Source organism: Sus scrofa, chromosome 4 (genome assembly GCF_054392235.1).
Source record: "Sus scrofa isolate SSC_HxYL_T2T_F1_AM1 chromosome 4, Sscrofa_HxYL_maternal_Yorkshire_Landrace_v2.0, whole genome shotgun sequence".
Classification (NCBI taxonomy): domain Eukaryota; kingdom Metazoa; phylum Chordata; class Mammalia; order Artiodactyla; family Suidae; genus Sus; species Sus scrofa.
The window spans coordinates 102,738,902-102,766,549 of NC_139386.1; the positions used below are offsets into that span (position 1 = coordinate 102,738,902).

At 45.5% G+C, this 27,648-nt stretch overlaps 2 protein-coding genes across 9 annotated transcripts in view; one reads left to right on the top strand and one right to left on the bottom strand.

Annotated features, from left to right (window-relative positions):
• Nucleotides 1-24,904, bottom strand: PRUNE1 (prune exopolyphosphatase 1). Of its 6 annotated transcripts, none has more exons than XM_013997183.3 (9): nt 24,598-24,904; nt 22,814-22,884; nt 15,157-15,249; nt 14,264-14,466; nt 11,551-11,735; nt 9,905-10,063; nt 8,273-8,367; nt 5,591-5,749; nt 1-1,868 (listed from the first exon to the last, which is right to left on the bottom strand). In XM_013997183.3, exons 3-9 carry the CDS (start codon nt 15,193-15,195, stop codon nt 1,440-1,442), a joined length of 1,269 nt encoding a protein of 422 aa, XP_013852637.1. In that variant the 5' UTR covers nt 15,196-15,249; nt 22,814-22,884; nt 24,598-24,904; the 3' UTR covers nt 1-1,439. The 6 variants fall into 6 exon arrangements, 5 of the variants coding, with proteins under 5 accessions (XP_013852637.1, XP_084879197.1, XP_084879198.1 ...); XM_085023071.1 differs by having other exon boundaries at nt 23,317-24,904; XM_085023072.1 differs by lacking the exon at nt 5,591-5,749.
• MINDY1 (MINDY lysine 48 deubiquitinase 1) overlaps nt 24,607-27,648 on the top strand; it is a 12,613-nt gene continuing 9,571 nt past the window's right edge. For all 3 annotated transcript variants that reach the window (XM_001929665.8, XM_021089890.2, XM_021089891.1), the window contains exon 1: nt 24,607-25,207. The gene's annotated coding sequence lies outside the window, so the exon portion shown is untranslated. The remainder of the gene's footprint in view (nt 25,208-27,648) is intronic.

Genomic DNA, 27,648 nt, shown 5'->3' on the forward strand with positions numbered 1-27,648 from the left:
AACAGGAAAAAAGTATTTAATACTTTAACAAAATGCAAAATAAAGTACCCAAGTTACAAAACATAAATTCCTTTGGTTCAGTAATCACACCACTATTTTACTTTCCAACAGCTACAAATATCATCTCCTCAAAGGAAGTTATACTGTTCCCCTCATATGAAGACATCATGCCCAAACCATCACGTACCCCACTAATCAGCGAAACTGGTAACAACTTACAGGGAAAAGAGCTGTCGGGTAGGAAAAGGGGGAACAGGGTGGTCTGAAGAAAAAAGGGAGACTACACATGCAGAACAAGTCAGTGGGAGAGAGCTCTTTGCTGGGTCACTATACCTGTACATGCTACATAAGGCTGAGTACTTGGTACGATCACATATAAAGAGACAATCCAGTGACCCTGAGCATTCCCAGGGAAAACCGAAGTAAACAACAAACCAAAAAAACCTCCAGAGAAGCAGAGCTGAGAAAGGATGGTGGCAAGAGGCAGATCACAGAAACCAGCGAGCATCTAGTCCTGATCCCCAGTTTTGCAGATGGGGACGTGAGACCTAGAGGAGTGAGTGTCCTGACAAGAGACACAGTTTATAGTACTTGGTATGAAACCCCATGTTTCCTTTTACGATGAACGAGAGGTTAGACGGATACATCGTTGACAGAGCTGGGCTCCCACTGGAGTTCTCCTGTCCTCTGGGAAGTCCTGTCAGACCTTAAAGCCCTCCCAGATGTCTCCTGAGCTCCAAGAAGCAGGGATCTCCTGTGTCTCTTCGGGATGCCTGTGGCTCTAGGTCAGAGGAGCTCAGAGAAACTGAGAGCTGGGCCACCTCATCAGGACAGAAGATAATGGCCTTTAACCTGCTCCCAGACAATTCCAAAAGAGTCACAATAAGCTCAGAACAGCAATTTGGCCGTCTGGGAAACAGACACCATCCCCTAATTGGGGGGAGAAGGAGGAGTCATGGAGGTGGAAACCAGCTGAAGGCTGAAAACTGGAATAAGCTTAAAGTAGGTATTGTATTCAATAAATATTTGAACTAACAAGAGAAAAAATGGATATACGGAGACAATGAATGTTTGGTTCTATGAGAAATACTGGTTCCATTAAAGAGCCTGACTGAGGGCACTTTTGGAGTATACATTCTTTTGTGCAACTCTGCTGGAAATATGTATGTTATTTCATTATGACCCTAGCAAATGAAATAGAAGAGAGTCAGTGCAGATTTAAAGAGTTAATTTAGTAATAAAATCTGTTTGATTGGTAGAGATTGTGGGGAAAAGGTAGAAAGCCAGCTCAGCTTTCCTTCACTTCTTTCTCCTCCTAGGTTTAAAAGAACAGTATACCAGATCCTAGAACAATGAAGACAGAACTGCTGAAACATCTCAGAACATGCATTCGGGGTGATTCAAGCAACGTCTCTCACTTTCCCCTCCCCTCCCAACAGTCATTTCTTGGAAAGGGAGGCAGTGGTAGATTCTGACAGCGAGATCTGACTACATTTCTCAAAGATGACCTCGGCTGAGAACTTGGGCAGCCCCTGATCCAGAGGGCACTCGTCCACCAGGCTGTTCATGGGCGTTGGGGGCAGTGGAGGCTCCTCCTCATCTTGACTCAGTCCAGAAATCAGGGAGTTACCTGCCCTGTCCAACTCCTTGTCCACCTGCTCCCTAGACACACCCGCTGTTTCAGGCTGTCCTGAAGGGCTCTTCATGGAGTCAAAATATGCTGACAGGGCTTCCTGGAGCAGAGGTAGAAGTTTCTTTCGAGAGACCTGGGTGTTGCCTTGAAGATAGGCTTGGAGGTTAGGGTGGGTGCTTGGAACAGGGACCAGCTTCAGGGATGGAGAATGGGAGCTTTCCAGGACTCCACAGATCTAAAGACAAGACAGGGAGATGGTATATAAGAGGGTGAAGCAAAGAGCTGAGGCGTCTAAGTAACAGGCTTCTCTAATGAGGAGAAAAAGCGTTTTTTTTTTTTTTTTTTTTTTGTCTTTTTGTCGTTGTTGTTGTTGCTATTTCTTGGGCCGCTCCCGAGGCATATGGAGGTTCCCAGGCTAGGGGTCCAATCGGAGCTGTAGCCACCGGCCTACGCCAGAGCCACAGCAACGCTGGATCTGAGCCGCGTCTGCAACCTACACCACAGCTCATGGCAACGCCAGATCGTTAACCCACTGAGCAAGGGCAGGGACCGAACCCGCAACCTCATGGTTCCTAGTCGGATTCGTTAACCACTGCGCCACGATGGGAACTCCGAAAAAGCGTTTTTTAAATTAGGTCATCCAGAGTGGTTTTGTCGCTTACAATAAAAGGCACATCAGTTAATATACATAGTATTTTAGAAACAGAAGAAATGTTCGAGATCATATATTTCATTTTATTAATAAGTAACCAAAGCCCAAAGGAATTAAGTGTTCTGAACAAAATAATGTAGATGATGGTAGAGTCTGAAACAGAACCTGGACTCTTGACTCCTAACCTAGTGTTGTTTCCAAGGGTAATCCTGTGCTCAGAAACTTGAACTCTGGAGTGCCTGTTGTGGTTCAATGATTAAGAACCCGAATCGTATCCACAAAGACGCAGGTTCAATCCCTGCCTCACCCAGTGGGTTAAGGATCTGGCGTTGCCGTGATCGCAGATGTGGTTCAGATCTTGCATTGCTGTGGCTATGGTGTAGGTCAGCGGCTTCAGCTCCAATTTGACTCCTATCCTGGGAACTTCCACATGCCACAGGTATGGTGGTAAAAAAACAAACAAACAAAAAACCCCCCCAAATCTTGAACTCTATCCTTAGCTGAGCTGGGACAAGCATCTATATACTGAGGTCAGGGGAAGGAGAGAAGCCGAAAGAATGAGCAGATCAAAGTGGGAATGGGAAGTTGCTAGGCATTGTCTGGCCATTTTCAAATATTATCTGGTTTGGGGAGTTCCCTGGTGGCCTAACAGTTAAGGATTCAGCATTGCCACTGCTATGACTCAGGTCCGAATTCTGGCCCAGGAACTTCCACATGCCATGGGGGAAGCAAGAAAAAAAAATTATCTTCTGTAACCCTCAAAACTACCTTACAGGTGGAGTTCCCTGGTGGCTGAGTGGGTTAAGGACCTTGTTGTCACTGCTGTGACTCTGGTTACAGACATGATATGGGTTTGATGCCTGGCCTGGGAACCTCTGCATGCTGTGAATGTGGCCAAAAAAATAAGTAAAATAAAAACTGGAGTTCTCTCTCTTTTTTGGCTTTTTTTTTTTTTTTAAGGGCTGCTTATGCGGCATACAGAAGTTCCCAGGCTAGGGGCCAAATCAGAGCTGCAACTGCTGGCCTATGCCACAGCCACAGCAATGCAGGATCCAAGCTGTGTCTGAGACCTACACCACAGCTCATGGCAATGCTGGATTCTTAACTCAGTAATCGAGGCCAGGATTGAACCTACATCCTCATGGATACTAGCCAGGTTCGTTACCACTGAGCCACAATGGGAACTCCAAAACTGGAGTTCTCTTGTGGTGCAGTGGGTTAAGGATCTGGCATTGTCACTACAGCACGTGGTTCACTGCTGTGGTGTGGGGTGGATCACTAGCCAGGGAATTTCCCAGGTTGAGGCAAAAAAAAAACACACCCAAAAAAACAAACCCAACAAACAAACAAAAAACCACGACCTTACAGGTTGATATTACTATTATCCTCATTTACAGGTAGGGAAACTGAGGCTTAGACAGATTAGTAACTTGCTAACGGTCAAGTTTGTATACATAAATTTTTTCGTCTTTTAAGGGCTGTACCCACGGCATATGGAGGCTCCCAGGATAGGGGTTGAATCTGAGCGATAGCTGCTGGCTTACGCCACAGCTCACGGCAACTCCAGATCCTTAACCCAATGTGCAAGGCCAGGGATCAAACATGCGTCGTCACGGATGCCAGTCAGATTTGTTTCTGCTGAGCCACGACGGGAACTCCAGAAGGTCAAGTTTGAATGAAGCAAGGCTAATACTTGAACTCAGGTCTGCTACTAAACCTGGTGTTCCAAATTATACTATTCCTGACAAAAGAGTAAGAGAGGAAATGGCAGGCAGACTGTGAAAAGAGGACTTCTATTTCCCAGCACAGTGGCAGCCTGGGCAATGGTAGAGTCATCAGATACCTGCAGGCTTTCAGAGGGACTGTGGTGGGGAGATTTGGGAAGGCAGGGAGAAGTACTTCTTACAGCCAAAGCAACCTTTCCTTCATGACACGATGAGTAAGAGTACACTGTGCTCAGTACTACACTTTACATGTGACATTATGTTTGATGATCACATCAGACTAATTAGGAGGTGGTAACATGCCACCTACAGACTCAGAAGTCAACTGACTTGCCTTCGGTCAAAGAGCAGGTAAGTGGCAAATCTGGCACAGAAAAGCATATCTATATACCTTTAAAAACTGTAGTTTTGGAATTCCGTGGTGGCTCAGTGGGTTAAGGATCCAGCATTGTCACTGCTGTGGCTCAGGTTCCATCTCTGGCTCAAGAACTTCCACATACCACCAGTGTGGCCAAAAAAATCAACCCCCGCCCCCCCAAAAATTCTGTGGTTCTTTCTACAATGTCAACCTACCTTCCACTGAATGAAATAACATTTTGCTTCCTGGAGGAGAAGAGAAAGGCAAAGAGAGGTGGGAAAGGGTGGACATACCTTTTATGAACAAAAAAGATTATCTGGCTATAGTCAGACCAGTCTTTAGCAGTCCTCACTGCTAAGAAACCCAAAGAATCCCTGGACTGCCTTAAGTCCACTCATTTTTTATTTTACTTTTTTTAGGGCCGAACTGACAGCATATGGAGGTTCCTAGGCTAGGAGTCAAATTAGAGCTGTAGCTGCCGGCCTACACCACAGCCACAGCAATGAGGGATCCAAGCAGCACGTGCGACCTATACCACAGCTCAGGGAAACAATGGATCCTTAACCCACTAAGTGGGGCCAGGGATCAAACCTGCATTGTCATAGATACTATTCAGGTTTGTTACTGCTGAGCGACAGTGGGAATTCCAAGAATCAAGTTTTTTAACTCCAGATTTACAAAATGACCTTTTAACCCAATTTCAATTCCTTCTAAGTAGGGATTATGTCTCTAACTCTCTTTGGAAATTTTTTTTTTTTTTTTTTTTTTGCTTTTTAGGGCCACACCTGCAACATATGGAAGTTCCCAGGCTAGAGGTGGTATCAGAACTACAGCTGCTGGCCTACGCCACAGCCACAGCAATGCCAGATCCGAGCCACATCCGTTTCCACGACAGCTCACGGCAATACCGGATCCTTAACTCACTGAGTGAGGCCAGGGACTGAACCCCCATCATCATGGATACTATTCAGGTTCATAATCTGCTGAGCCACAATGGGAACTTCCCTCTAATTCTCTTTGGAATCTCCCTTTCTCAACAACAGTATAATTAAAAAATATTCACATATATAGAGAATGGAAAAAAGTGGGGAGAGGAGGTTCTGGAAATGGAGTAAGAGACCTCTATAAATATAAGAACCAAGGAGACGCCTTTATAGCACGGGGCAGTGCATACAGGCAAAGCTTTATAGGGCCCTCCGGCTGCAGAACGGAGAGAGACTCACCATCACTCGGAGTGCTGTGTGGGGACAGAAGACAGCCAACTGTCGCACTGGCTCATTGTGAGTGTTGAAAAAGATAGTCATGGCGACCAGGGCATCATAGCTGTGAGCCTGGCAGAAGGCATGGAGATCTGCAATGAGGCCAGACCTCTGCAGAAAGGCCTAAAAGAGAAGAAATGGACAGGGATGAGGGCTGCAGCTGGACCTTCCTGATCACCCTCGACAGAAGATGCTTATGAAGGTGTCTTTGCATGTTAACCTGGAACTTGTACTCCATAAAAGAGGTATCTGGTATTCATCCTGTGCTACTTATGTGCTGGAAAGCAATATATAGATAGAATAGGGAGGAGTTCCTATTACGGCGCAGCAGAAACGAACCCGACTAGTATCCATGAGGACGAGGGTTCGATCTCTGGCCTTGCTCAGTGGGTCAAGGATCTGGCGTTGCCACAAGCGTGGCATAGGCCAGCAGCTGTAACTCCAATTTGACCCTTAGCCTGGGAACTTCCCATATGCTGTGGGTTTGGCCCTAAAAAGCAAAAAAAAAAAAAAAAAAAAAAAAGAATGGGGAGAATAATACAGGCTTTGGATTCAAACAGAACTACTTTGAAAGTTAGCTCTATTACCCACCAGCCTATTTGATCTGGGATCCCAGGACTTAAGTTTCCTCATCTGTAAAATGAGTATAAAACATTTACCGAACACAACTGTTTTAAGAATTAAAAAATCGGGAGTTCCTGTCGTGGCGTGGTGGTTAATGAATCTGTGGTTATTAGGAACCATGAGATTTCAGGTTAAATCCCTGCCGTTGCTCAGTGGGTTAAGAATCTGGCGTTGCCGTGAGCTATATGTGTAGGTTGCAGATGCAGCTCGGATGCCCGCGTTGCTGTGGCTGTGGGGTAGGCTGGCAGCTATTGCTGTGATTGGACTCCTAGCCTGGGAACCTCCATATGCCAAAGGAGCAGCCCAAGAAATGGCAAAAAAAAAAAAAAGAATTAAAAAATCGTAACATACATAACATGCCTGGCATCTACAAGGCTCTCCTGCTCTTGCAATCAAACAAGCAAGGTCTTTGCCTTGTGGGTATTTTTATTCTAAAATAAAACAATGGTGCATACAAATAAGTACAGACACATGAAAACTGCATCCTTGGCTCTTCATTCTTTTTTTTTTGACTGTACCCTTGGATGTGGAAGTTCCCCAGGCCAGGGACTGAACCTGAGCCATAGCAGCAACCCAAGCTGCTGCAGTGACAACACCGGATCTTTAACGCATTGTGCCACAAGAGAACTCTGGCTCTTCATTCTTGGTCTATCTATATTCTTCTCCAAAATCTCATGCAGCATTTCCTCCAGTGAATACCACCAGCTGTTTCAGATCAAGGTTTTTCTTTATCCTTGACATTTCGAATGAGTCAGTTTGACTGTGATTATGGCACTTGGCAAGTCTTTTGTTTTAAGTTTGGTTCCCAAACTAGGTTATGAGTAGCAGGGAAGAAGCTATGCTACTCTGTTTTATTCAATTATTTAGTATTTTGACATGTTATTTAATGGAAAACTATGCAGTCTCTGAGAGTATGTGTTTAGACCAGGTTGTTGGATGGTTTAAACCAATATGACATGGAACCAGGTGTTAAAATACAACTATTGGGATTTCCCATTGTGGCTCAGGGGATTAAGAATCCAACAAGTATCCATGAGGATGCAGGTTTGATCCCTGGCCTCATTGGCCTCAGTGGGTTAAGCATCCAGAATTGCTGTGAGCTATGGTGTGGGTTGAAGATGTGGCTCAGATGCTACATGGCTGTGGCTGTAGCAACTCCAATTCGACCCCTAGCCTGGGAACTTCTGTATGTTGCAGATTCAGCTATAAAAAAGAAAACAAAAAACACTGTCAAAGTGACATTCATTCCCCCATTGGACAAAATTTATTAAGAATCGACTATGTGCCAGTAAAGGTCCTGAAGATACAGCAGAGACAAAAGAAACAGGATCCCTACTCTAGTGAAGCCGATAAATTAGCAGAGGAATAGAGACAATAACCAAGCATACCACAAACAAAGTTTGTTAAGTGCTATGATGTGAACAAAATAAGATAATTTTTAGAGATTTTTGTGCACAGAGGATATTACTTTAGTTAGAGTGGTCAGGAAAAACTGCTTAAAAGAGGAATCGTCTGAGCTAAGTCCTGAATGACAAGGAGCCAGTTCTGAAAAAGGCAAAGCAAGTGCGAAGGCTCTGAGCTGGGAGTGAGCTTGATGGTTCTGCAAGTGGGGTGGCTGCAGTACTATGCATATAGGAATGGGGCTGGAACGAGATGAGGTGTCAGAGAGAAAGACAAAGGAGGGCGCTGTAAACCACAGTAAGTCCGTTAGATTTTATTAGAAGTGCAATGAAAAAGCAGAAAAGGGAGGGGGCTGATATGATCTTACTTATGTCTTAAAGAGACACTCTGACTGCTTTGGGGAGCACCGTTTGTAAAGGTCAAGAGTGGAGGCAGAGAAACCAGAATAGAGGCTATTGCAGCAGTGCAGTGAGAGATGATGGACTGTGGGAGTTACAGTAAAGATGGAGAAAAGTAGGCAGGTAGAAGGTTTATCTTGGAGGTGAGCCTGGAGTAAGGGGCAAGGTTACATACAAAAACAAACGTTTTCTCTCTCCACCCACACCTACACCATGCTCTTACCTCCAAATCCATGTATATTGCGCTAATAGCCACCTTAATGCCTTGTCTGGAGATGGTCTTCTGGTCTTTTCTTAGCATCTGCTCTGTGGTCAGTCCTAGAAAGTGATGTGAGACTAGGGGTTAACCAAGATAACACAGGGCTCTAAGACCAGGAGGATGAGGACACCAAGACAGGTAAAGAAAGAGGAAAAACATAGCCTCTCTTTGGGGCAAAGAACAGGGCTGATAACTCAGGAATTATATAATAGAAATCTACTTTATTTTTTATTTATTTTTTGCTTTTTTTAGGGCTGCACTCATGGCATATGGAGGTTCCCAGGCTAGGGGTCTAATCAGAGCTACAGCTGCCAGCCTACACCACAGCTACAGCAACATCGGATCCTTAACCCACTGAGCGAGGCCAGGGATCGAACCCGCAACTCTTGGCTCCTAGTTGGATTCATTTCCACTGCGCCATGACAGGAACTCCTAGAAATCTACTTTAAAAAATTACTTTAGGAGTTCCCATTGTGCCTCAGTGGTTAACGAATCCAACTAGGAATCATGAAGTTGCGTGTTCCATCCCTGGCCTCACTCAGTGGGTTAAGGATCCAGTGTTGCCGTGAGCTGTGGTATAGGTCACAGATGCGGCTCAGATCCTGCGGTGCTACGGCTCTGGCTGGCAGCTACAGCTCCGATTGTACCCCTAGCCTGGGAACCTCCATATGCCACAGGTGCAGCCTAGAAAAGACAAAAAGACAAAAAATAAAATAAAACAAAATAAAAAATTACTTTAAATTACCAAGTCACAATAGTTACCTGCAGAGCAAGGGACTTTGGGGAGAATGTTAAATGGAAGAAGAGAGGTTTTACTCCTGGTTTCCCCCGTTCTGTGTAGTTTGACCTTTCTAAAGTACATGTGAAACTTTTCTTTCTTTCTTTATTATGTCAACAGGCAGTAGCTAGTTAAAAAATTATGGGGAGTTCCCATTGTGACTTAACAGTAACAAACTAGTATCCTCTGACTAGTAACCAGGAAGATGTGCATTCGATCCCTGACCTCACTCACTCAGTGGGTTAAGGATCCAGCACTGCTGTGAGCTGAAGCGTAGCCTGCAGACAAGGCTTGGCTTTAGTGTTGCTGTGGCTGTGGTGTAGGCTGGCAGCTGCAGCTCCAATTTGACCCTTAGCCTAGGAACTTCTATATGCTGCAGGTGCAGCTCCCAAAAAATAAAAAAATAAAAATAAATAAAATCAATACTTCACTGTCTGAAACATTGAAACCATATAGATGAAGCATAGGAAAAGGGTTGTTTCCTAGAGAAAAATGGAGATGAATTAACAGAAGAAAGGGAATGGATGCAGGCAAGCAAAATTTTTAAAAATTAAAAAAAATATATGGACTTTTTTTGTCCTCTTTCGTGTCCTTTGTATATTGACCCTAAATGTTTCCTCTGTTTCCCTAACCAATTATTTAGATCTCACTCTGAAAATACAGCATGGTTGGCCCATAGTTGGGTTTCACATACGTAGATAAGGAGGGCCAAATTCTTTCCGGTTTAAAGTTAATCTTATGCATGTTCTAAACTTGTCCTGATGCTATTTGAGAATATAATGAACAAGGGTTTTATCCACCAGCTTAATACTTTGTACCTGATACATCAAACTTTGCCTTCTGCAGGGAATCAAAGATGTCGTTTCTGTTAGGCAGATCTGGGAAGAGGGCCTCCAGTTTCTCCACATATTTGTTGTCTTTTGGGGTTGCCTTTCCAATTTTAAGGTCCATGTTGACACAGTCCAGGATGATTGTTCCTGTGGGGAAGGAGGATGACAGAACTCAAATCCTGTGTCTCTCTATTCGCAACCACTAGAACACACATAACCCTCAAACCAACTGGACACAATACAGAAACGACTGTGTGGCAACTCACTGAAAGCAAAACAAGAAACTGGGACAGTGTCCAGAGTAAGACACCCCAAATCCAAGCTAGCGTAGGCAGGAACGGAGTTCCTGTTGTGGCTCAGCAGGTTAAGAATCTGACTAGTATCCAGGAGGATGTGGGTTTGATCCCCGGCCACGCTTAGTGGGTTAAAGGATCCAGTGTTGCTGCGAGCTGTGGTGTAGGCCAGCAGCTGCAGCTCTAATTTGACCACTAACCTGGGAACTTCCATATGCCCCAGACGTGGCCCTTAAAAAAAATAAAATAAAAAATAAAAATGCACATGGGGAAAAGATAGAAAGGAAGTGTGAGCATCTCAATCCTTTTGGAGATTTCGAAACCTAGTCAGAGACAACCTCTCTTCCACAGGACAAATTCCAGTTGGAAGAGGTGGTCTAATCTAATTCTCTCTCTCTCTTTCCTCTTTTTTATTAGAAATGGAGAAAATAAAAACAAGAAAGTTTAGGAGTTCCCCTTGTGGCTCAGCAGTAACAAACCTGACTAATATCCATGAGGACGAGGGTTTGATCCCTGGCCTTGATTAGTGGGTTAAGGATCTGGCATTGCTATGAGCTGTGGTGTAGGTCATAGACTTGGCTTGGATCCTGTGTTGCTGTGGCTATGGCTGTGGTCAGAAGCTGCAGCTCCGATTCGACCCCTAGCCTGTGAACTTCCATATGCCATGGGTACAGCCCTGAAAAGGCAAAAACAAAAACAAAAAAAAATGGAATTCCTGTTGTGGCTCAGCAGTTAATGAACCCAACTAGCATCAATGAGGACTCAGGTTTGATCCCTTGCCTTGCTCAATGGGTTAAGGATCCGGCGTTGCTGTGAGCTGTGGTGTAGGTCTCAGACATGGCTTGAATCCTGTGTTGCTGTGGAGTAGGCTGGCGGCTTTAGTTCTGATTGGACCCCTAGCCTAGGAACCTCCATATGCCACAGGTGTAGCCCTGAAAAGACAAAGACAAAAGACCAAAAAAAAAAAAAAGGAAAGGTTAAGAGATTTGTTCAAGGTCACATAACCACTTCCTGGGTGGACAAGGTATTAGAATTAATGTCCTGCTTCTTTGGCTAGTCCTCTTTCCATTATCCAAGGCTGCTAATAGGCAGCTTCTAGGTCTGTTGTTCTGTGCTTCCTTTCTGCTTTTTTCCACAAAGTATTCTGCAGGCCTTTAAAAACAAAGTATCCACAGCCTTTTAATGCCTAATTGCCCCTCAGAAACAATCCTCTCCTTCAATATGGACTAAATGGCTTTGGGAGGGTGTGGTCAGCCTGGAAGAATCAAGACTGTTCGACTCTCCCTTCCCTGGTACGGGAACAGAGAACTAGTAAGGTCCCAACCCCCAAGCCACCATTACCATGCAGAAGGGCTGCGATTTGCAGGTCCAAGATCTCTGGTGCCCCCTGCAGGATTCTCTCTGTCACCAGGGTAGCGCAGGACCCCACCAGCTCAACTGAAACATGGCAAGGAGGGCAGTGCTTCTGATCGATAGGTCGATGGTCTAGCACCTCTGCTACTGCTTCCTCTAGAGCTGCGTCAGTTCTGTGTGGGGAAAAGAGTGGTGTGGGGCAGGGGGAGAGAAAGAAAGATAGGTAGGAGCACTTCAGCTGCACCTTATTTAGGAAGAAAATACAGAAATCTTAGGCACACTTAGACCTCTGATCACACTACCTCTGCCTCATTCCTCTCAATTCTTCTCTTAAATATTACAAGTGAAGTCATCTTTAAGTAGTGTATAAGCAAATTTGATAGTATCTACTACCAGTATCTCACCCACCCATATTTGATGTCCTTTAGGATTGCCTTTCCAGCTGACACCCTGGACACCCAACATTCAAACCTCTCCTGTTCCCTCAATTCACTTAATATCCAAATTCCATGCAGGTCACCAGATCCTGTTGCTTCTATCGCAATTCCCACCCATTCCCTCCTTTCCAACCCTCTGCTACTGCTACTAGATCCCTGCTGATCTTGAACTATTCTAATAGCTCCTTAACAAACACCTGCTTCCAGGACCCTCCTAACCTGTCCTCTACAACTCTACCTGAATGAGCATTTGAAAAATGTAAATTTGAGGAGTTCCGGTCATGGCTCAGTGGTTAACGAATCCAACTAGGAACCATGAGGTTGCGGGTTCGAACCCTGGCCTCGCTCAGTGGGTTAAGGATCCTGTGTTGCTGTGAGCTGTGGTATAGGTGGAAGACGCGGCTCGGATCCTACATTGTTGTGGCTGCACCGTAGGCTGGCAGCTACAGCTCTGATTCAATCACTAACCTGGGAACTTCCATATGCCTCGGGTGCAGCCCTAGAAAAGACAAAAAAAAAAAAAAAAAAAGTAAATTTGATTCTGCTAGGACCTGGAATAAATAGAATTAGTAATAGTTCCCCACTGCCCTAAAATAAAGTCTAATCTCCTTGGCAGGGCCTACAAGGTCTGGCCTCTGCCTACCTCTGTCGTCTTATTTTTTTCTTTTTCTTTTGGGCCACACCTGAGACATGTGGAAGTTCCCGGGCCAGGGACCAAACCCATACCACAGCAGTGACCTAAGCCACAGCAGTGACAACACTGGATTCTTAACTCGTTGTGTCACCAGGGAACTCCTTATCTTTTTTTCCCCCCTACTTTTTAGGGCTGCAACAGCAGCATATGGAGGGTCCCAGACTAGGTGTCTAATCGGAGCTATAGCAGCTGGCCTACACCATAGCCATAGCAATGCAGGATCCAAGCCACATCTGCAACCTACACTACAGCTCACGTCAACACCAGATCCTTCACCCACTGAGCGAGGCCAGGGATTGAACCTTCATCCTCATGGATGCTAGTCAGATTCGTTAACCCCTGACTGCTGGAGCCACAGTGGGAACTCCTCTTTTTTTTTTTTTTTTCCGTCTTTTTATGTCTGCACCCTTGGCACATGGAAGTTCCCAGGTGTGGTACTGAATCCGAGCCACAGCTGCAACCTGAGCAGCAGCTGTGGCAACATTAGATCCTTTAACCCACTGCACTGGGTGGGGAATGAACCTGTGCCTCCGAAGTGAACCGAGCTGCTGCCGTCAGGTTCTTAACACACTGGGCCACAGCAGGAACTCCTTTATCTTTTATGTCCCCCTTCTCCCTCATATTTTATGCTCTGGCCATAGCAACTCACCATGCTATTTCACGCCTGCCTGCATTTGCTTATATTAATTACTCTGCCTGAATGCTTTTCCTAGTTACCTCACCTCCTCGTATGTCAAACAAATACATATTCTTCTTTCGAGACAGATCAAAGATTAACTCTGCAAGGAAACCTCTCCTGACCTCCCCCCTGGTACATTAACCACTCCATCCTTCATGCACCTACTGTCCCGAGAGGGACGGTTATGACTCACCTCTAACACCTATTACAATGACCTGTTTGCCTAGTTCCCTCCTCCTGACTGAAAGCTTCTTGAGAACAGACCCCATCCCCTCTTCATCCTCTAAACAGAAGCATATTAATGAGTGAGTGGACAGATGGATTAGTGCCCTTAGGCTGTCCTCCTGTCAATGTCCTATTATAACCAGGGTGCTCAAGGAAAAAATACACATATTAGTATTAGCGGAGTCAGTCAAACTTGGGAAGGTCTCGTACTCGAGTTGCTTTGTTGGCAGGTTTTTTTCCAAGTTCTAAACTAGGGATGGAATTATTATAGATGTGCACATTTGTTAAACAGACGCTAAGGAGATACTGCTTTCTGTAGAAAATAATTTTGCTACCTTTTTAAAAGTTAAAAATAGTTGTAACCATTATTCAAAGGTTTCTATTACTATAAATCTGCCATGAAATTGTAAAATGATACCAAAGGTAGATTTAAATTCTTTCTGAGTTATCCTTTAGTTGGAACACTCCACGTTTCTACTTCTCTTTATTGCTTGTATAACTAGAGAGCTGACAATATTTTTTATTGCCTTTCTGTATCTGATATCGCCCATCAACTACGATTAACCTGTGAGATCCCTGAGCGCACACCTTCTTTCTTCTTTAAAAATCTGACTCATCACAGCCTATGGCACATGATAAGTGTCGGCTTAGCTTCTTTCCACTTACTTGGGTAAGACATGGTGGTCAACAAGGATGAGGGTGAGCTGGCCTGCCTGGTGCAATGCATGGAGGTCAATCTCATCCCGGAAAATCAAGAGGGACTCTGGAATGTGAATCTTCTGAAGGAAGAAGACGTTGTCACCTCGTAGAGGTAGCTCAGAACGTTTTATATTTAAAACTGGCACAAAGACTTCCTCAGCCTCAGTTGTCTGGATAGGAAAGTGAAAACAGAAGGTATGGCTGTGTTATGTAAAGGGCGGGAAAAGTAACAAGACTATTGGGATCAAGGGAGACGTGATCTTGGCTAAGTCATTGCCTTTCTCAAAGCTGGAATCACCCAGCCTTATCAAAAAATCACCCGACTCTTGCTCTCTCTCCTTCTTAGCAAAAATAGGAAGGGCAACAAGACAACTCATGGAAGAGAACTATTTCTAGATGCTGCCAGGAAGGGACTATCAGTTCTCCAGAGCTGACACGGGCATAAGGAATACACACAAACCACTGATACCCATAAGGAACCTCAATAACTAACTGTTTGAATACCGCTTTATGGTTTCAAATTCTTCAAAATACATTTGCTCATTTGATCCTCACAGCAACACTGCAAAGTATTATTACTTCAGATTTTATAGATGGTGACATGAGACTCAGCAAAGTTGAGGGATTTGACTTACCCAGGGCTACATGCTGCTAAATAGCAGAGCTGGGTCTTTTTTTTTTTTTTTTTTTTTTTAGGGCCACACCCAAGGCATACGGAGATTCCCAGGCTAGGGGTCCAATTGGAGCTACAGCTGCTGGCCTGCACCACAGTCACAGCAGATCCAAGCCACGTCTGTGACCTACGCCACCAGAGCTGGGTCTTGAATCCAAATCTTTTCATTCTGTTCCTGAGCACTTACCTTTGCCAGGTAAAAAGCCAGGGCAAGAGCTGATACCATTGAGTCCAAGTCACAAGCTTCATTTCCCAGCACAACATGTAAGGGTCGGGACTCCTAGAGAGGAAGGAGAATGGGAAATGAACAGAAGTTTTCTCTCCATGTCTGTTTACCTTATAGTCACCTGCACACACATCCTATCACTGATCTTCCTGGAGGAGGTAGGTCAAATACTCTTATGGATCCTCATTTCATGGATTAGAATGTTAGTGAAGTGAGCATATGTGTTTCAGCTAAGCTTTAACCATTCCGCACACATCTAGTTAGTAGAAAAGTGCTCCTTCCTCTCTGCCACACTGTTTCCTTGAATGTTAACTTTCAGAAGTACAGCAGTAAATAATTCTCTGGTTCTTTGGGCACTTGAGAAGGTGGAGCATTTGGGGTAGCTGATGTATTCAAACCATATCAACTCTGGTCTGCGTTTTTTCCCTGTTTTCAAAATAGGGGAAAGAATTCTTGCAATTCTAAATCATAAGAATAGGTGAACACACTTTGAAGGTAAAGGAGTTCCTGTTGCAGCTCAGCAGTAACAAATCTGACTAGCATCCATGAGGATGCAGGTTCAATCCCTGACCTCGCTCAGTGGGTTATGGATCCAGTGCTGCCATGTGAGGTGTACTGTACGTTGCAGATGAGGCTCAGATCCAACATTGCTGTGGCTGTGGTGTCGGCCAGCAGCCGCAGCTCCAATTCGACCCCTAGCCAGGGAACTTCTATATGCTGTGGGTTCAACCCTAAAAAGACAAAAAAAAAAAAAAAAAAAGAAAGAAAGAAAGAAAGAAAGAAAGAAAAGTAAACATAGTATGTCACTGCTGTGGCAAGGGTTTGATCCCTGACCCAGGGACTTCAACATGCCATGGGCATGGCTGAAAGAAAAAACGAAGATCTAGTCCAGTATCCAGTTATCCAGTCCACGAAAACTCCCCCTTACCGTGAGGGGCTTCAATGATAACCAGAAATAATCAACATTCTCACAAGCAAAGAAACAGACGCTTTCCCTAGCAGGTTCAGATTAAAGTAGGAACAGCTGCTACTGCTGCTGCTAGAACTTTTATTTTTAAAGCTTTGAAAAGTCCAGCAGCTGATAAGAACTCTAAGGAGGGAGGCACATTTGCTGTTATGATTAACCTTGTTCCCTTGCATCTCCTTCTCAGAATTTTAAATACATGAAAACCTATAGGTGCCCACAATAGCAAAGACAGAGGTTTTATTTTGAAATATTTATTGAGCATGCCATGTACTGTTCTAATATTTTAATGTGCATTAGCTCGTCATTTAACCCTCAAGACAACTGAAGGAGGAAGCACTATAAGAATTATTATTTCAGGAGTTCCCGTTGTGGCTCAGTGGTTAACAAATCCAACTGAGAACCACAAGGTTGCGGGTTCGATCCCTGACCTTGCTCACTGGGTTGAGGATCTGGCATTGCCAGGAGCTGTGGTGTGGGTCGCAGATGTGGCTCGGATCCTGCATTGCTGTGGCTCTGGCATAGACTGGTGGCTACAGCTCCGGTTGGACCCCTAGCCTGGGAACCTCCATGTGCCACAGGAGCAGCTCTAGGAGAGGTAAAAAGACCAAAAAAAAAAGAATTATTATTTCATTCCAAGTATAAGCATTTGGTCAGGTAGAATGAGACCACAGAGTCCGTGGTTTAGCTTAGGGTAGGAGAACTCTCTCTACCAGTTTACTTTTGAATTTCTATCTCAACCTGCTTCAGAGAGAGGAAGGGGAAACAGACAAATGAAACATGCTAGTTTCTTAATCTCAGCAAGCACTACTGGCATTTTGGACTGGAGGATTCCTGGTTCTGGGGGATGCCTGCGCATTGTAGGATGTTTGGCAGCATCCCCAGATTCTGCCCACTAGGCACTTGCAGCACCCTCAGCCATGACAATCAAAAATGTCTCCACACTTGCCAAATGTTCCCAGGACCGGGGGGAGGGCAAAATCCCCCCCTGTTGAGAACTACTGGGTTACAGAAAAGTGAAAATCCCCTCTGGTTTCTTCAATCAAGGAAGATTTGCTAGATGTTAAGAGTTTAGAAAAGTGGGAAAGGTGTTCAGAGGAGCAAAACATAACAAGGAGCAGTTTATCAAGGAATGTAACTTCAGGAAAAAAGAGAATTTAGGAGAACTTAGAATCATCTTCCCTGTGTTAGTGGTTACTCTCACTCTCCCAGAAAACCACAGCCAGAAAGGGACAATTTTAGAAGACTTCTGGTAGTATAAATTGCCCTATCTAGTAACTAGATGGGACTTTTTTTCCTTTCTTTTTAGGGCCACACCTGCGGCATATGAAGTTCTCAGGCTAGGGGTCGAACTGGAGCTGTAGTCGCTGGCCTACACCATAGCCACAGCAACTCAGGATCCCAGCCGTGTCTGCAGTTCACACCACAGCTCACGACAACGCCGGATCTTTACCCACTGAGCAAGGCTAAGGATTGAACCCGCATCCTCATGGATACTAGTTGGGTTCCTAACCCCCTGAGCCATAAAAGGAACTCTGGGATTTTGTTTCTAATCCACCCTCTTCCCCGTCTCCTACTCCCACTTCTAGAGAGGACAAACACAGGGGTTGTCTGTCAAGGTTTTGAGCAAAGGGGCTCTGGGGAAAGTTTGCCCTTAGATTCTCCCCTGTGCCCAATTCTCTAAGCCTATTTCAAGAGGATGACAGCCAAGACCCATTCCTACTGAAGAGCATGGGAAAGGGAAGATTCTTGTCAATAGTAAACTCTTTGCCAACACAATATGAGAATTTTGTACCCAAGCCCGGGGGCCTATAGTAACTCCTCTGACTTGCAATTCCTCCTTCTGATACCAGAGAAGGCCCCTCTGTTTCCTGGATACCAAGAACTGCCCAGATGGCTGTGGACCAAAGTGACAACAAAGCACTTGAGATAAGTGGCTGCAGAGATAACTTGCTCACTGAAGCACATAGGGAGGGCACTATGTCCTCTAGAGAGGGAACTATATAAACAGGAGAGGCCATATGGCCCTGACTCTGGAGAATAAAGGCAAGAAGAACAGAGAAAAGGCAGAGCAACTTTTAGAGAATCGGGTAGAGGCCTATTGCTGGGCATGACGGGGCCCTCGGAGAAACTTTCCCAAACTCACATTCGTGCTGCTTCATTCCAAGTGGCAGCCAAATCAGAATCAGTCAGATCCCGAGCACCAAGAGAAGACCAAACAGAAAAGGAGAAAGTAGGAACCAAATACAACTTAATGTTTCTAAGCGGAGGAGAAATGCTCCCCAGAGGAAGGTAAATAACACCCTGTGCTCGGCAGAGCTCAGATGGAACCAAAAGGAACTAATACAAATGGAATAATCTGAAAAAAAAATTAATTAATTAAAAAAAAAAAAAAAAAAAGGAACACTCTGGGGCTTTCAGTAAATCTTGGAACAGGAGCAGCCAAGGGAGGTGGTGGCATTCCCTTCCCCTGTCAGCACCCACCATTACCCCAGCCTGACTGGTCCGTTCACCACTCCCAAAACATGTGCACATTCCCAGCTCTGTCCTTTGCACTATTTGTTCTGCTCTGTCTGAGAGCAACAGAGCTGCCATTTGAAAAGACCACAGACTGGGCTTGAATCCCAGCTCTGACTTGGGACTTTAGCCTCTCCATGCCTCACTTTCCTCATATAAAAATGAGGATCCTACTGTAACCAACTTCATGAAGCTGTTATGAGGATTAAATGAGATGGAACATGAGAGCATACTCTGTAGTAGTAAAAACGAGTTCCCTCCCAGCCTCTCCTTTCTCTAGGCTTCCCTGTCCAGACAAGCCCTCCCTTACCACCCAGGCCAGAGCGATCTCTTCCTCTGCCTTTCCAGCATCTTGGGTTCTCACAAACTTAACTACTACCTTAAGGACCTCGCTATCTTCATGGGCATGTATTACAAATCCTTAACAAGTTAGGTGACTATATTCTTTGTTCAAATGAGTACACTTTTTTTTTTTTTTTTGCTTTTTAGGGCGCACATATGGCATATAGAGGTTCCCAGGCTAGGGGTTGAATTGGAGCTGCAGCTGTGGTGTACGCCAGCACACCACAGCAACGTCAGATCCAAGCCTTGTCTGTGACCTATACCACAGCTCATGGCAAATCCTTAAACCACTGAGTGGGGCCAGGGATCCAACCTGCGTCCCCACGGATGCTAGTCAGATTTGTTTCTGCTGAGCCACAATGGGTTTTGAGAATGAAAGAGTTGCAATTAATGATTATGTCCCAATAAACTCAGACTGTTCTTGGCAAGTGGGTATATGGATGCCTAACTTACACAAAACCATTCTCCTCTTCATTTAGAAAAAAACATGTTTAACTCTTCCTACACCACAGCCACAGCAATGCCAGATCTGAGCTGAGTCTGTGACCTACACCACAGCTCACTGCAACCCCAGATCCTTAACCCACTGAGCAAGGCCAGGGATGGAACCCACAACGTCACAGTTCCTAGTCAGATTCATTTCTGCTGTGCCACAATGGGAACTCCAAACATGTTTAACTCTTAATCCCCTCCCTATTCCCCACCAACTGACTGAAAGCATAAGCCAAACAGCTTCAATTTTCTGACCACCAGAGAAGAGTTCAGGGCATATATAGCTATACTTAGCGCATGAGGAAACCTGAGCTGCCAATGGAAGAAAGCCAATCTGAGAGCCACAAGTAGATAGAAACTTTTTTTTTCTTTAAAAAACCCACTAGTTGAAATAACTGTATCCTAGTGTTCTTTGTGGCCTCAATGGGAGGAGAGGGGATGGGTTTTAGGGTGGGCAAAGTCAACCATTTCCCTTCTAAGGCAGAATCTGGTCTGATGCCTACTCTACAAAATAGTTAAGAGGGAGAAAAAAAAAAAAAAAAAAAAAAAAAAAAAAGACAAGGAGCCAGAGATAGAGAAGCCTTCCCAGCAGGGAAAAATGGGACTGACTGATACTGAGGCCAGGACTGCAAATTTCTAAGGACAGCCAGCCACTCCTGATTCCTGCCTCAAGCCAGAGAAGTGCAGACAACACAGATTATCCAAACACCCAAACTTGAAAGCAGCCCCACCCTGAAGCAAAGATTTTTTTTTTTCCCCACTAAAAGTGAAAGATGACTCACCATGAATAGGACATTTAGTTAAACAGAACTTCTTTTAAATGGAACAACCTATCTTTGTGGCAGAGACTGCAGAAAATTTCTCTGGTATCAAATGCTGAAAATACCGTATTAACAGGAGAGTTGGCTGAGTTATCAGCTCTTTCTATCTTGTATAAAAGTCAAGCATTCACAATTTCCTAAAAATTATATTGTAGTTAAATAGAAACACTCAGACTTAACAGTGTCTCTCTGTCTAAATCATGTCTTTCTTTTCACAAAAAAACAACAGTGTGGCCTCTGAAGAACTGTATAGGAAGAAGAAAAAGGATATTTTTCTTTTTCTAAATTCATATCCTTTTTGTATTAAAATTATTTCACTATGTACATTTACTACTTTTATAATTAAAAGCAACCTAAATTGTCGTGTCTACCTGTATGTCCTGCCACCAGTTCACCTAATAACATTCTAAGAGTCTAATTTTCTCATTTCTGGTGGTCCTGGCTAGGTTGCTAAGATAGTTCCTCACCTTCACAAGTTCACAAGTTTGGAAAAAGGAAGATCTAGATCTTGTTCCTTGGGGGATGAATGCAGGCAGACTAAGGTCAAGATATCAGCAATACTGAAAAAATCCAGCTTCATACCCTTGAGGGAGATATACTCTTAACCTGGGGCACTTCTGAAGGGTAGATGCTGCAGAACAGATGCATGCAATGAAATGCTATCTGGTGAGGTTTCAGGTTCAAGAACTCTTTTTTTTTTTTTTTTTTGTCTTTTTGTCTTTTAGGGCCGAATCCGTGGCACATGGAGGTTCCCAGGCTAGGGGTCCAACTGGAGCTGTAGCCGCCTGCCTACACCACAGCCACAGCAATACAGGATCTGAGCTGCGTCTGCGACCTACATCACAGCTCACAGCAACGCCAGATCCTTAACCCACTGAGCGAGGCCAGGGATTGAAGCCGCGTCCTCATGGATGCTAGCTGGGTTCGTTAACCACTGAGCCACTGGGAACTCCAGGTTCAAGACGTCTTTACCAAATAGTGGAAAAGAGATTGGTTATTTGGGTTGGGGGGAGGGGGCAGAAATCCAACTGCTTGGCCCTCACAGTGGTGCCAAAAGATTTTATATTAGTCCTCCAATGAATTCTGTGATGGAAATCAGAGGTAATCAAAATGAGTTGGTCCCAAATTGCATTATGCTTTCAAACAACTTCCCCCAAATTTGTATTTCACAAGGAAAAATTTGGTGTAATTGGTGTTAAAATTGAACTTTATCCCCATTCTTCAGGTGAGGACACATTTATGACAGCAGCTGAGTCTGCAGGAGGAATTAGGTGACATTTAGGATTTGTTGAAGACCAGAATCTTACTGCCCAGAGGAATTTGTAGAGTCTAAGATACTTAAAAAGGAAGTATTGTCAACCCCCTGCCTAGGTTTCTCCAGGGACAGTGTAACTTGAAGTAGGGGGACCAGGTGACCAGCTTTTTACTGCTAACTGGGGACAGCAGCCTAATGCTGCACAACCAGGCAGCAAGGTTGGGAGATTCCAACTGGCTCAGAGAGCACCAAAAATAAGCCACAAAGCATTCAGGAGTCATGTTTATAGTTTTGATTCCAAACACACTTTGTGCTTATCCCATCCCAGCTAAGGATGAAAACCGGAGGCTAAGGAATGCAGGTTGTGAGTCAACAGACATACCTGATGTATTGTGTGTGTTTATCTTAAAAACAGATTTAAAGTAAAACACCATGACCATCTTTAATTTAGAATGACTTAGGCCCACCAGACAAAAACCGCCGTTTAGAGACGACTAAGCCGTGGTCACAGGTTCCCTCGTACCCCCCGCGGGAGGGTTACCTGGAGGCCAGTGGGCCAAGGAGGCTTCCTAAGCGGAAAACTGAAAGAGGGGCGAGGTGAAAGGAACAAATAATACATTTCGCGGCGGGCGCAGCCCTGGTCCTTTTGCCGGACCTGATCCAGCGACACTGAGCAGCGGCTCAGCGGCAGGACCCAGACCCACGCTTCCTCCTCCCCACTCTCCGGTAGACCCCAAAGGCAGGAGCCCCAAAAGGAGGTGACCAAGCAGCATTCCCACTCTCAAGCGGTAGGTTCTTGTCCCTCACTCCAAAGGGCCCAAGCCTGATCAGATCCCAAGCTCCCACCACACGATTCCGCGTTCCCTCCACACAGACCCTCGGGACTTCCCAGATCCCACATCTTCGTCCTTCCTGGACCCCAGGCTCCATTCCCTACGATCACAGACAGGGGTCCGTTACCTGCAGAGCGGCTCGACAACCCTGCAGGTAGTCTTCCATGGTGAAGCCCAAGGTGTGCCGCCGCCCCTCTCCGCGGAGAGGTTAACCAGTAAATGCGCCCCGCCCCGGACTCAGGGGCTTGAGGCGAGAGTCAGGAGGCGGGACTCGAACCCGCCATAAAGCCATTCGGCCGGGACCCCAGGAGGAAGTGCGTAAGCGGGCGCCCACGGAATCCGACGTCGCCCCGCCCCCAGAGACAGAAGCCGAGTTCTGCGCCCAGAGACTCACGGGAAGCGCGAAGCGGGTGGTGGTGGTGCAAGGCGTCCTGGGAAATGTAGTCCCAAAACTCCAAAACGGCCCTAAGAATTGAGGGAAGGAGAATTTTCTGAGATCGCTTATTTGACACACAAGTGTAAATGCGTCACATAAACTTTGTGGCATCTGAATTTTCCCTCTTGAGTCAGATTAAGTATAGCATCTTTCTATCTATATATTACACTGACCATCTGGTTGACATTTTAAATCACACTGGGCAAAAACGGCTTTTCAACTTTCTCGAATTCTCTACTTTAACAAACGGTCCCATTGCAATCACAATTTTGTGATTATCCATGTTATAAAAATATTGGAATATGAAAACATCGTAATAATCTTTGGCCTCTCTTCTTAATTCCTACAGCCTCTTGCCAACTCCAGTTGCTGCCATTACAACTCTATAGCCTCTTTTTTTCTATAGCGTCAGCAAATTCTCTTTCTTTTTCCGGACTGTTGTAACTTGGGTTTCTGCTCACCTGCCTCCCTAATTGTTCCAAATGCCCCTGCAGCCTTCAGAGTTGTTTGAAGTTTCATCCTGGAGCAGCCATGTAAGTAGAGCTTGGGGGAACCTTTCAGAATGTAGAGTTGGGTTCCAACCACATTTAACTACCACCTTCCAGCCCCAGGGTAGTGCAGAATACTGCAGAAAATGTGCTTTTTTTTTTTTTTTTTTGTCTTTTTGCCTTTTCTAGGGCCGCTTCCTGTGGCATATGGAAGTTCCCAGGCTAGGGGTCTAATCGGAGCTGTAGTCGCCGGCCTACGCCAGAGCCACAGCAACATGGGATCTGAGCCTTGTCTGTGACCTACACCACAGCTTAACCCACTGATCAAGGCCAGGGATCGAACCCGCAACCTCATGATTCCTAGTCGGATTCGTTAACCACTGTGCCACAATGGGAACTCCGTGATAAATGTACTCTTTTCATCAAATGTTCCCTCATTTATTAATGAATCCCTTTGTTTCCTACCACCAACCTCACACCAGTTTTTCCTGCTCCCCAAGCTCGGAATTGAGAGGAGGTGATAGATGAGAAGCTGAGGCCTGTGGTGGGAACAAGGACCGGAGCAGAGGGATATTGAAGCTCCTGCTTGCTCAGCTAGTTTTCTCCCTGCTTCACTCTTCCCAGAGCCTGGGGCTTCTTACACACCCTCTCTGCACTACCAGGGGCATAGCCCAACTGGTTTCTAGACTAAAAAAGTGAGCAAATACGTGTATGTGTTACTGGGTCACCTTGCTGTGCAGCAGAAAATTGACAGAACACTGTAAATCAGCTATAATGGAAAAAATAAAAATCATTATTAACTATAAAAAAAAAAAGTGAGGGAGTTTCTGTTGCGGTGCGGCGGAAACGAATCCGACTAGGGACCATGAGGTTGCGGGTTCGATCCCTGGCCTTGCTCCGTGGGTTAAGGATCCTGGCATTGCCGTAGGCTGTGGTGTAGGTGGCAGATGCAGCTCAGATCCTTTGTTGCTGATCTGATTAGATCCCAGCCTGGGAACTTCCATGTGCCGCAGGTGCGGCCCTAAAAAACAAAAAACAAACAAAAAAGAGATATAGTAAGGATTTTGAAAGGATAAGGATTTTTCACTTTAAATGAGTAATTATGCTAATATCACGCTGTCTGGCCTGCCTCTGTGGATCCAGAGCAAAGGACTTTTGTACCTAGAGAGAAAGCCCAGATCCAACAAGCTGCTGCTGTCCGGCCCTGCTCCTCCTCCCCACTCAGCAAGGGCCCTTGCTTTTCCCTCTTCTCACCAGAGAGGCACAAGCGCTCCGTCCCTTCCAGCGGCAGGCGGAGGGAGGAGAAAGGGTCTGTTGTTTTTCTCTCCTGTTTCTCTCTCTCTCACTGCTGATCACCAAGCTGCTGACCAGGTCAGAAAGCCCTAATGGAAATCCTCCAGTGCTGGCCTGGCTCCTCCTCCTCCCAGAAGCTTGTCCTTGACTGATTTTTCTTTGTCCCGACGGGAAAGAGAGAGAGAGAGAGAGAGAAAGAAGAAAAAAGAAAACCCACAAACTTCCTTTGAAAACCAGCTCGCTAGACTGGGCCTGGAGCGCACGCCCTAGACTCGGCGACTCAGAAATCCTGGAGACGCTCTGAGCGACCTGGGAGTACCTGGGCTGCACTCCTGCCGGTCTCCACCCTCTTCCAGTGCCCCCGGCCGGCCGTGGGCGTGAGTCCGGAAGTGGCCACCATCCGGCCAAGACTGCTGCGCACAAACCCGTGTAAACCTGTGCGAGCTCTGGCTTTGACAGCTGGAAGGCAGCTGGGAGTGTGGTGGCGCCCCTCACTGCACCCACCTGCCCCATCGTATTGCCAGAGCTGCACCCTCCTTCTGTGTCCTGGAACAGCACCCACTTCTTTAAGGTAAAAACTTTGAACCATTTCCTTCACCTCTTCTCCTAATCCCCAGTCCTCTGTTTCCTCTTTAGCCCTGGGGAGGTGACACTGACTGTTCTTCCACGTTGGGTCTCTACACGTTTAGATTTTGAGAGGCGTTCAGGCAGAAGGAATATGTAAAAGACGCTGCTTGGGTCCCTGTATTTCTTCCTTTTAATGACACCTTCCCCCTCTCCCTTGCTAGCACGTAGACAAGGCACCGTCGTTGACTTAACTCTGAGGAGAACTTCTAAACCATTAGTTCTGTGACGATTTGCATCAGAGCGAGAAAGAGATTAGAGGGGGACAGTAAAGCACTTGAGGGGAGAGTAAAGTTCCTAGGGAGTGCGGGTGGGGGGCGTCTTGTGGAAGCTGGGTACCAGTTGTATATGCTTCTTCCAACTTTTGGCTACTTACTGCCGCTGGCTAGGGGTGGGTCTGGGCTGCTTTACCTCTCACTCACCACCAGAGGATAATTCCAGCTGGAGAAAATGTGTTGGATTTAAGAGGAAAAAGAAAGAGAAATCCTGATTTGTTTGAGTACCTGTGCTCCCTCATTCTCTCCTGCTCTGAAGGAGCACCAGGCAGGTACCTTGAAGAGGAGAAATTCTCCATCACGCTTCCTGCCTCTATTCTGAAGACTTAGCCCATCCAACTTTGCCCAGTTTCTCTGAGACCCAGCTTCCTCCGGTGTCCAGCTCCTGGGTTCTTTTGGTTTACCTGTCTGGCCAGCTAGCTGCCCAGCCCCCACTTAATTATTGATCTTTTCTTTTCTTCCCTGTTTTTCTCTAAGCTTTAAAAAAAGTGTTCCCAGGCTCTTGTTTCTGCTTCCCAGGCTCATCCTAAGTGTCATTTGGGAAAGGAGGAAAAAGAAGACAGAGAGAGAAAAAAAAAAGTGTCAGGCCTGCAGGCAATTTTTGCTATACTCTGATTCTTCTAAATTAACAACATGTAAATGAGATGCAGATAGCATAAATTATATTTGAATCAGGAGGATGATCAATTTGGGTGACTAGGCTTATTTTGGTGACTTTTATATTCTTCAGCTTCACTTCCCAGGCTTTACCCTAGCCCTAAATTCCTGCCAGATTGCAAGGGATTGCAAGAGGAAGCATAGTCTCAGGTTAGGAGGAAGCAAGAGAAAAGATTTCTAGCAAGTTTAATTTCTCCCTTTTTCTCACCCAATCAAGGGGGAAAGGGGAGCAAGGAAGTTGCAGGGAGATATTTTCCAGGGGGCAGGGCTTTGTGGCCTTTTATCATTTACTATCCATGGTGTTAATGAAATGTCTATGCTTAGTGCTGGTAAAGAGCAGGTTAAACAGGTCCAAGGGCTGACATCTAAAATGACCCAGATGGAGTTCCCGTCGTGGCGCAGTGGTTAACGAATCCGACTAGGAACCATGAGGTTGCGGGTTCGGTCCCTGCCCTTGCTCAGTGGGTTACCGATCCGGCGGCATTGCCGTGAGCTGTGGTGTAGGTTGCAGACGCGACTCAGATCCTGCGTTGCTGTGGCTCTGGCGTAGGCCGGTGGCTACAGCTCCAATTGGACCCCTAGCCTGGGAACCTCCATATGCCGCGGGAGCGGCCCAAGAAATAGCGAAAAAGACAAAAAATAAAAAAAATAAAAAAAATAAAAAATAAAAAAATAAAATGACCCAGATGATTGAATTCCTGTCGTGGCACAGTGGAAACGAATCCAACTAGGAACCATGAGGTTGCAGGTTCGATCCCTGCCTTGCTCAGTGGGTTAATCATCTGGAGTTGCTGTGAGATGTTGTGTAGGTCACAGACGCGGCTCGGATCCCGCATTGCTGTGAGCTGTTGTATAGGCTGGCAGCTGTAGCTCTGATTCAACCCCTAGCCTGGGAACTTCCATATGCTGTGGGTGTGGCCCTAAAAAGAAAAACAAACAAACAAAAAAACAAAAAACAAGATCTAGATGGGAATAGACAGAAAGAACATACACACAGGTAGATGAGTGCAGAGGGAGTATATATGTATATATATATATATATATTTTTTTTTTTTTAACCTAAATCAGTAATCAGCATTTTCATATTCTATGTAGTGGGCGAACTACTCGTGAGTCTAGCAGTTTAGGGGGCAAACAAGTTGCTGTCCCAACTCCAGCTGTCAAGGGAGACATACTGGAAGAATTGTGGGGTGTTTTTCATGCCTCTAATCTGAAGTTACTTATCAGAACCAATCTCTGATTCAAGTCCCCTTGGCCTACACTTCCCCTCTCCAGCCTACAGGAAGCCCCTCCCAGAATCTTTTTTGTTGTGGCTTGAGATTGTGTAAACTTCAGTGGAGGTCCTTTGAGGAGAAAGACTTCTTTCTCACCAGCGTTTCTCCTTTACGGGGCATGATACTAACTCTTCATTCTTCACCCCCAGCACTATATGACTGCTTATCTTTTTGCCTTTGGG

Coding starts and splice junctions, on each gene's coding strand:
- PRUNE1 (XM_085023071.1), bottom strand. CDS start 23,374: ATGAAACTTCAAACAACTCTGAAGGCTGCAGGGGCATTTGGAACAATT. Junction 8,368..9,904: donor GGCAAAGTTTGATGTATCAG/GTACAAAGTATT, acceptor ATCACTTTCTAG/GACTGACCACAGAGCAGATG. Junction 1,869..5,590: donor ACACAGCACTCCGAGTGATG/GTGAGTCTCTCT, acceptor TCTTGTCTTTAG/ATCTGTGGAGTCCTGGAAAG.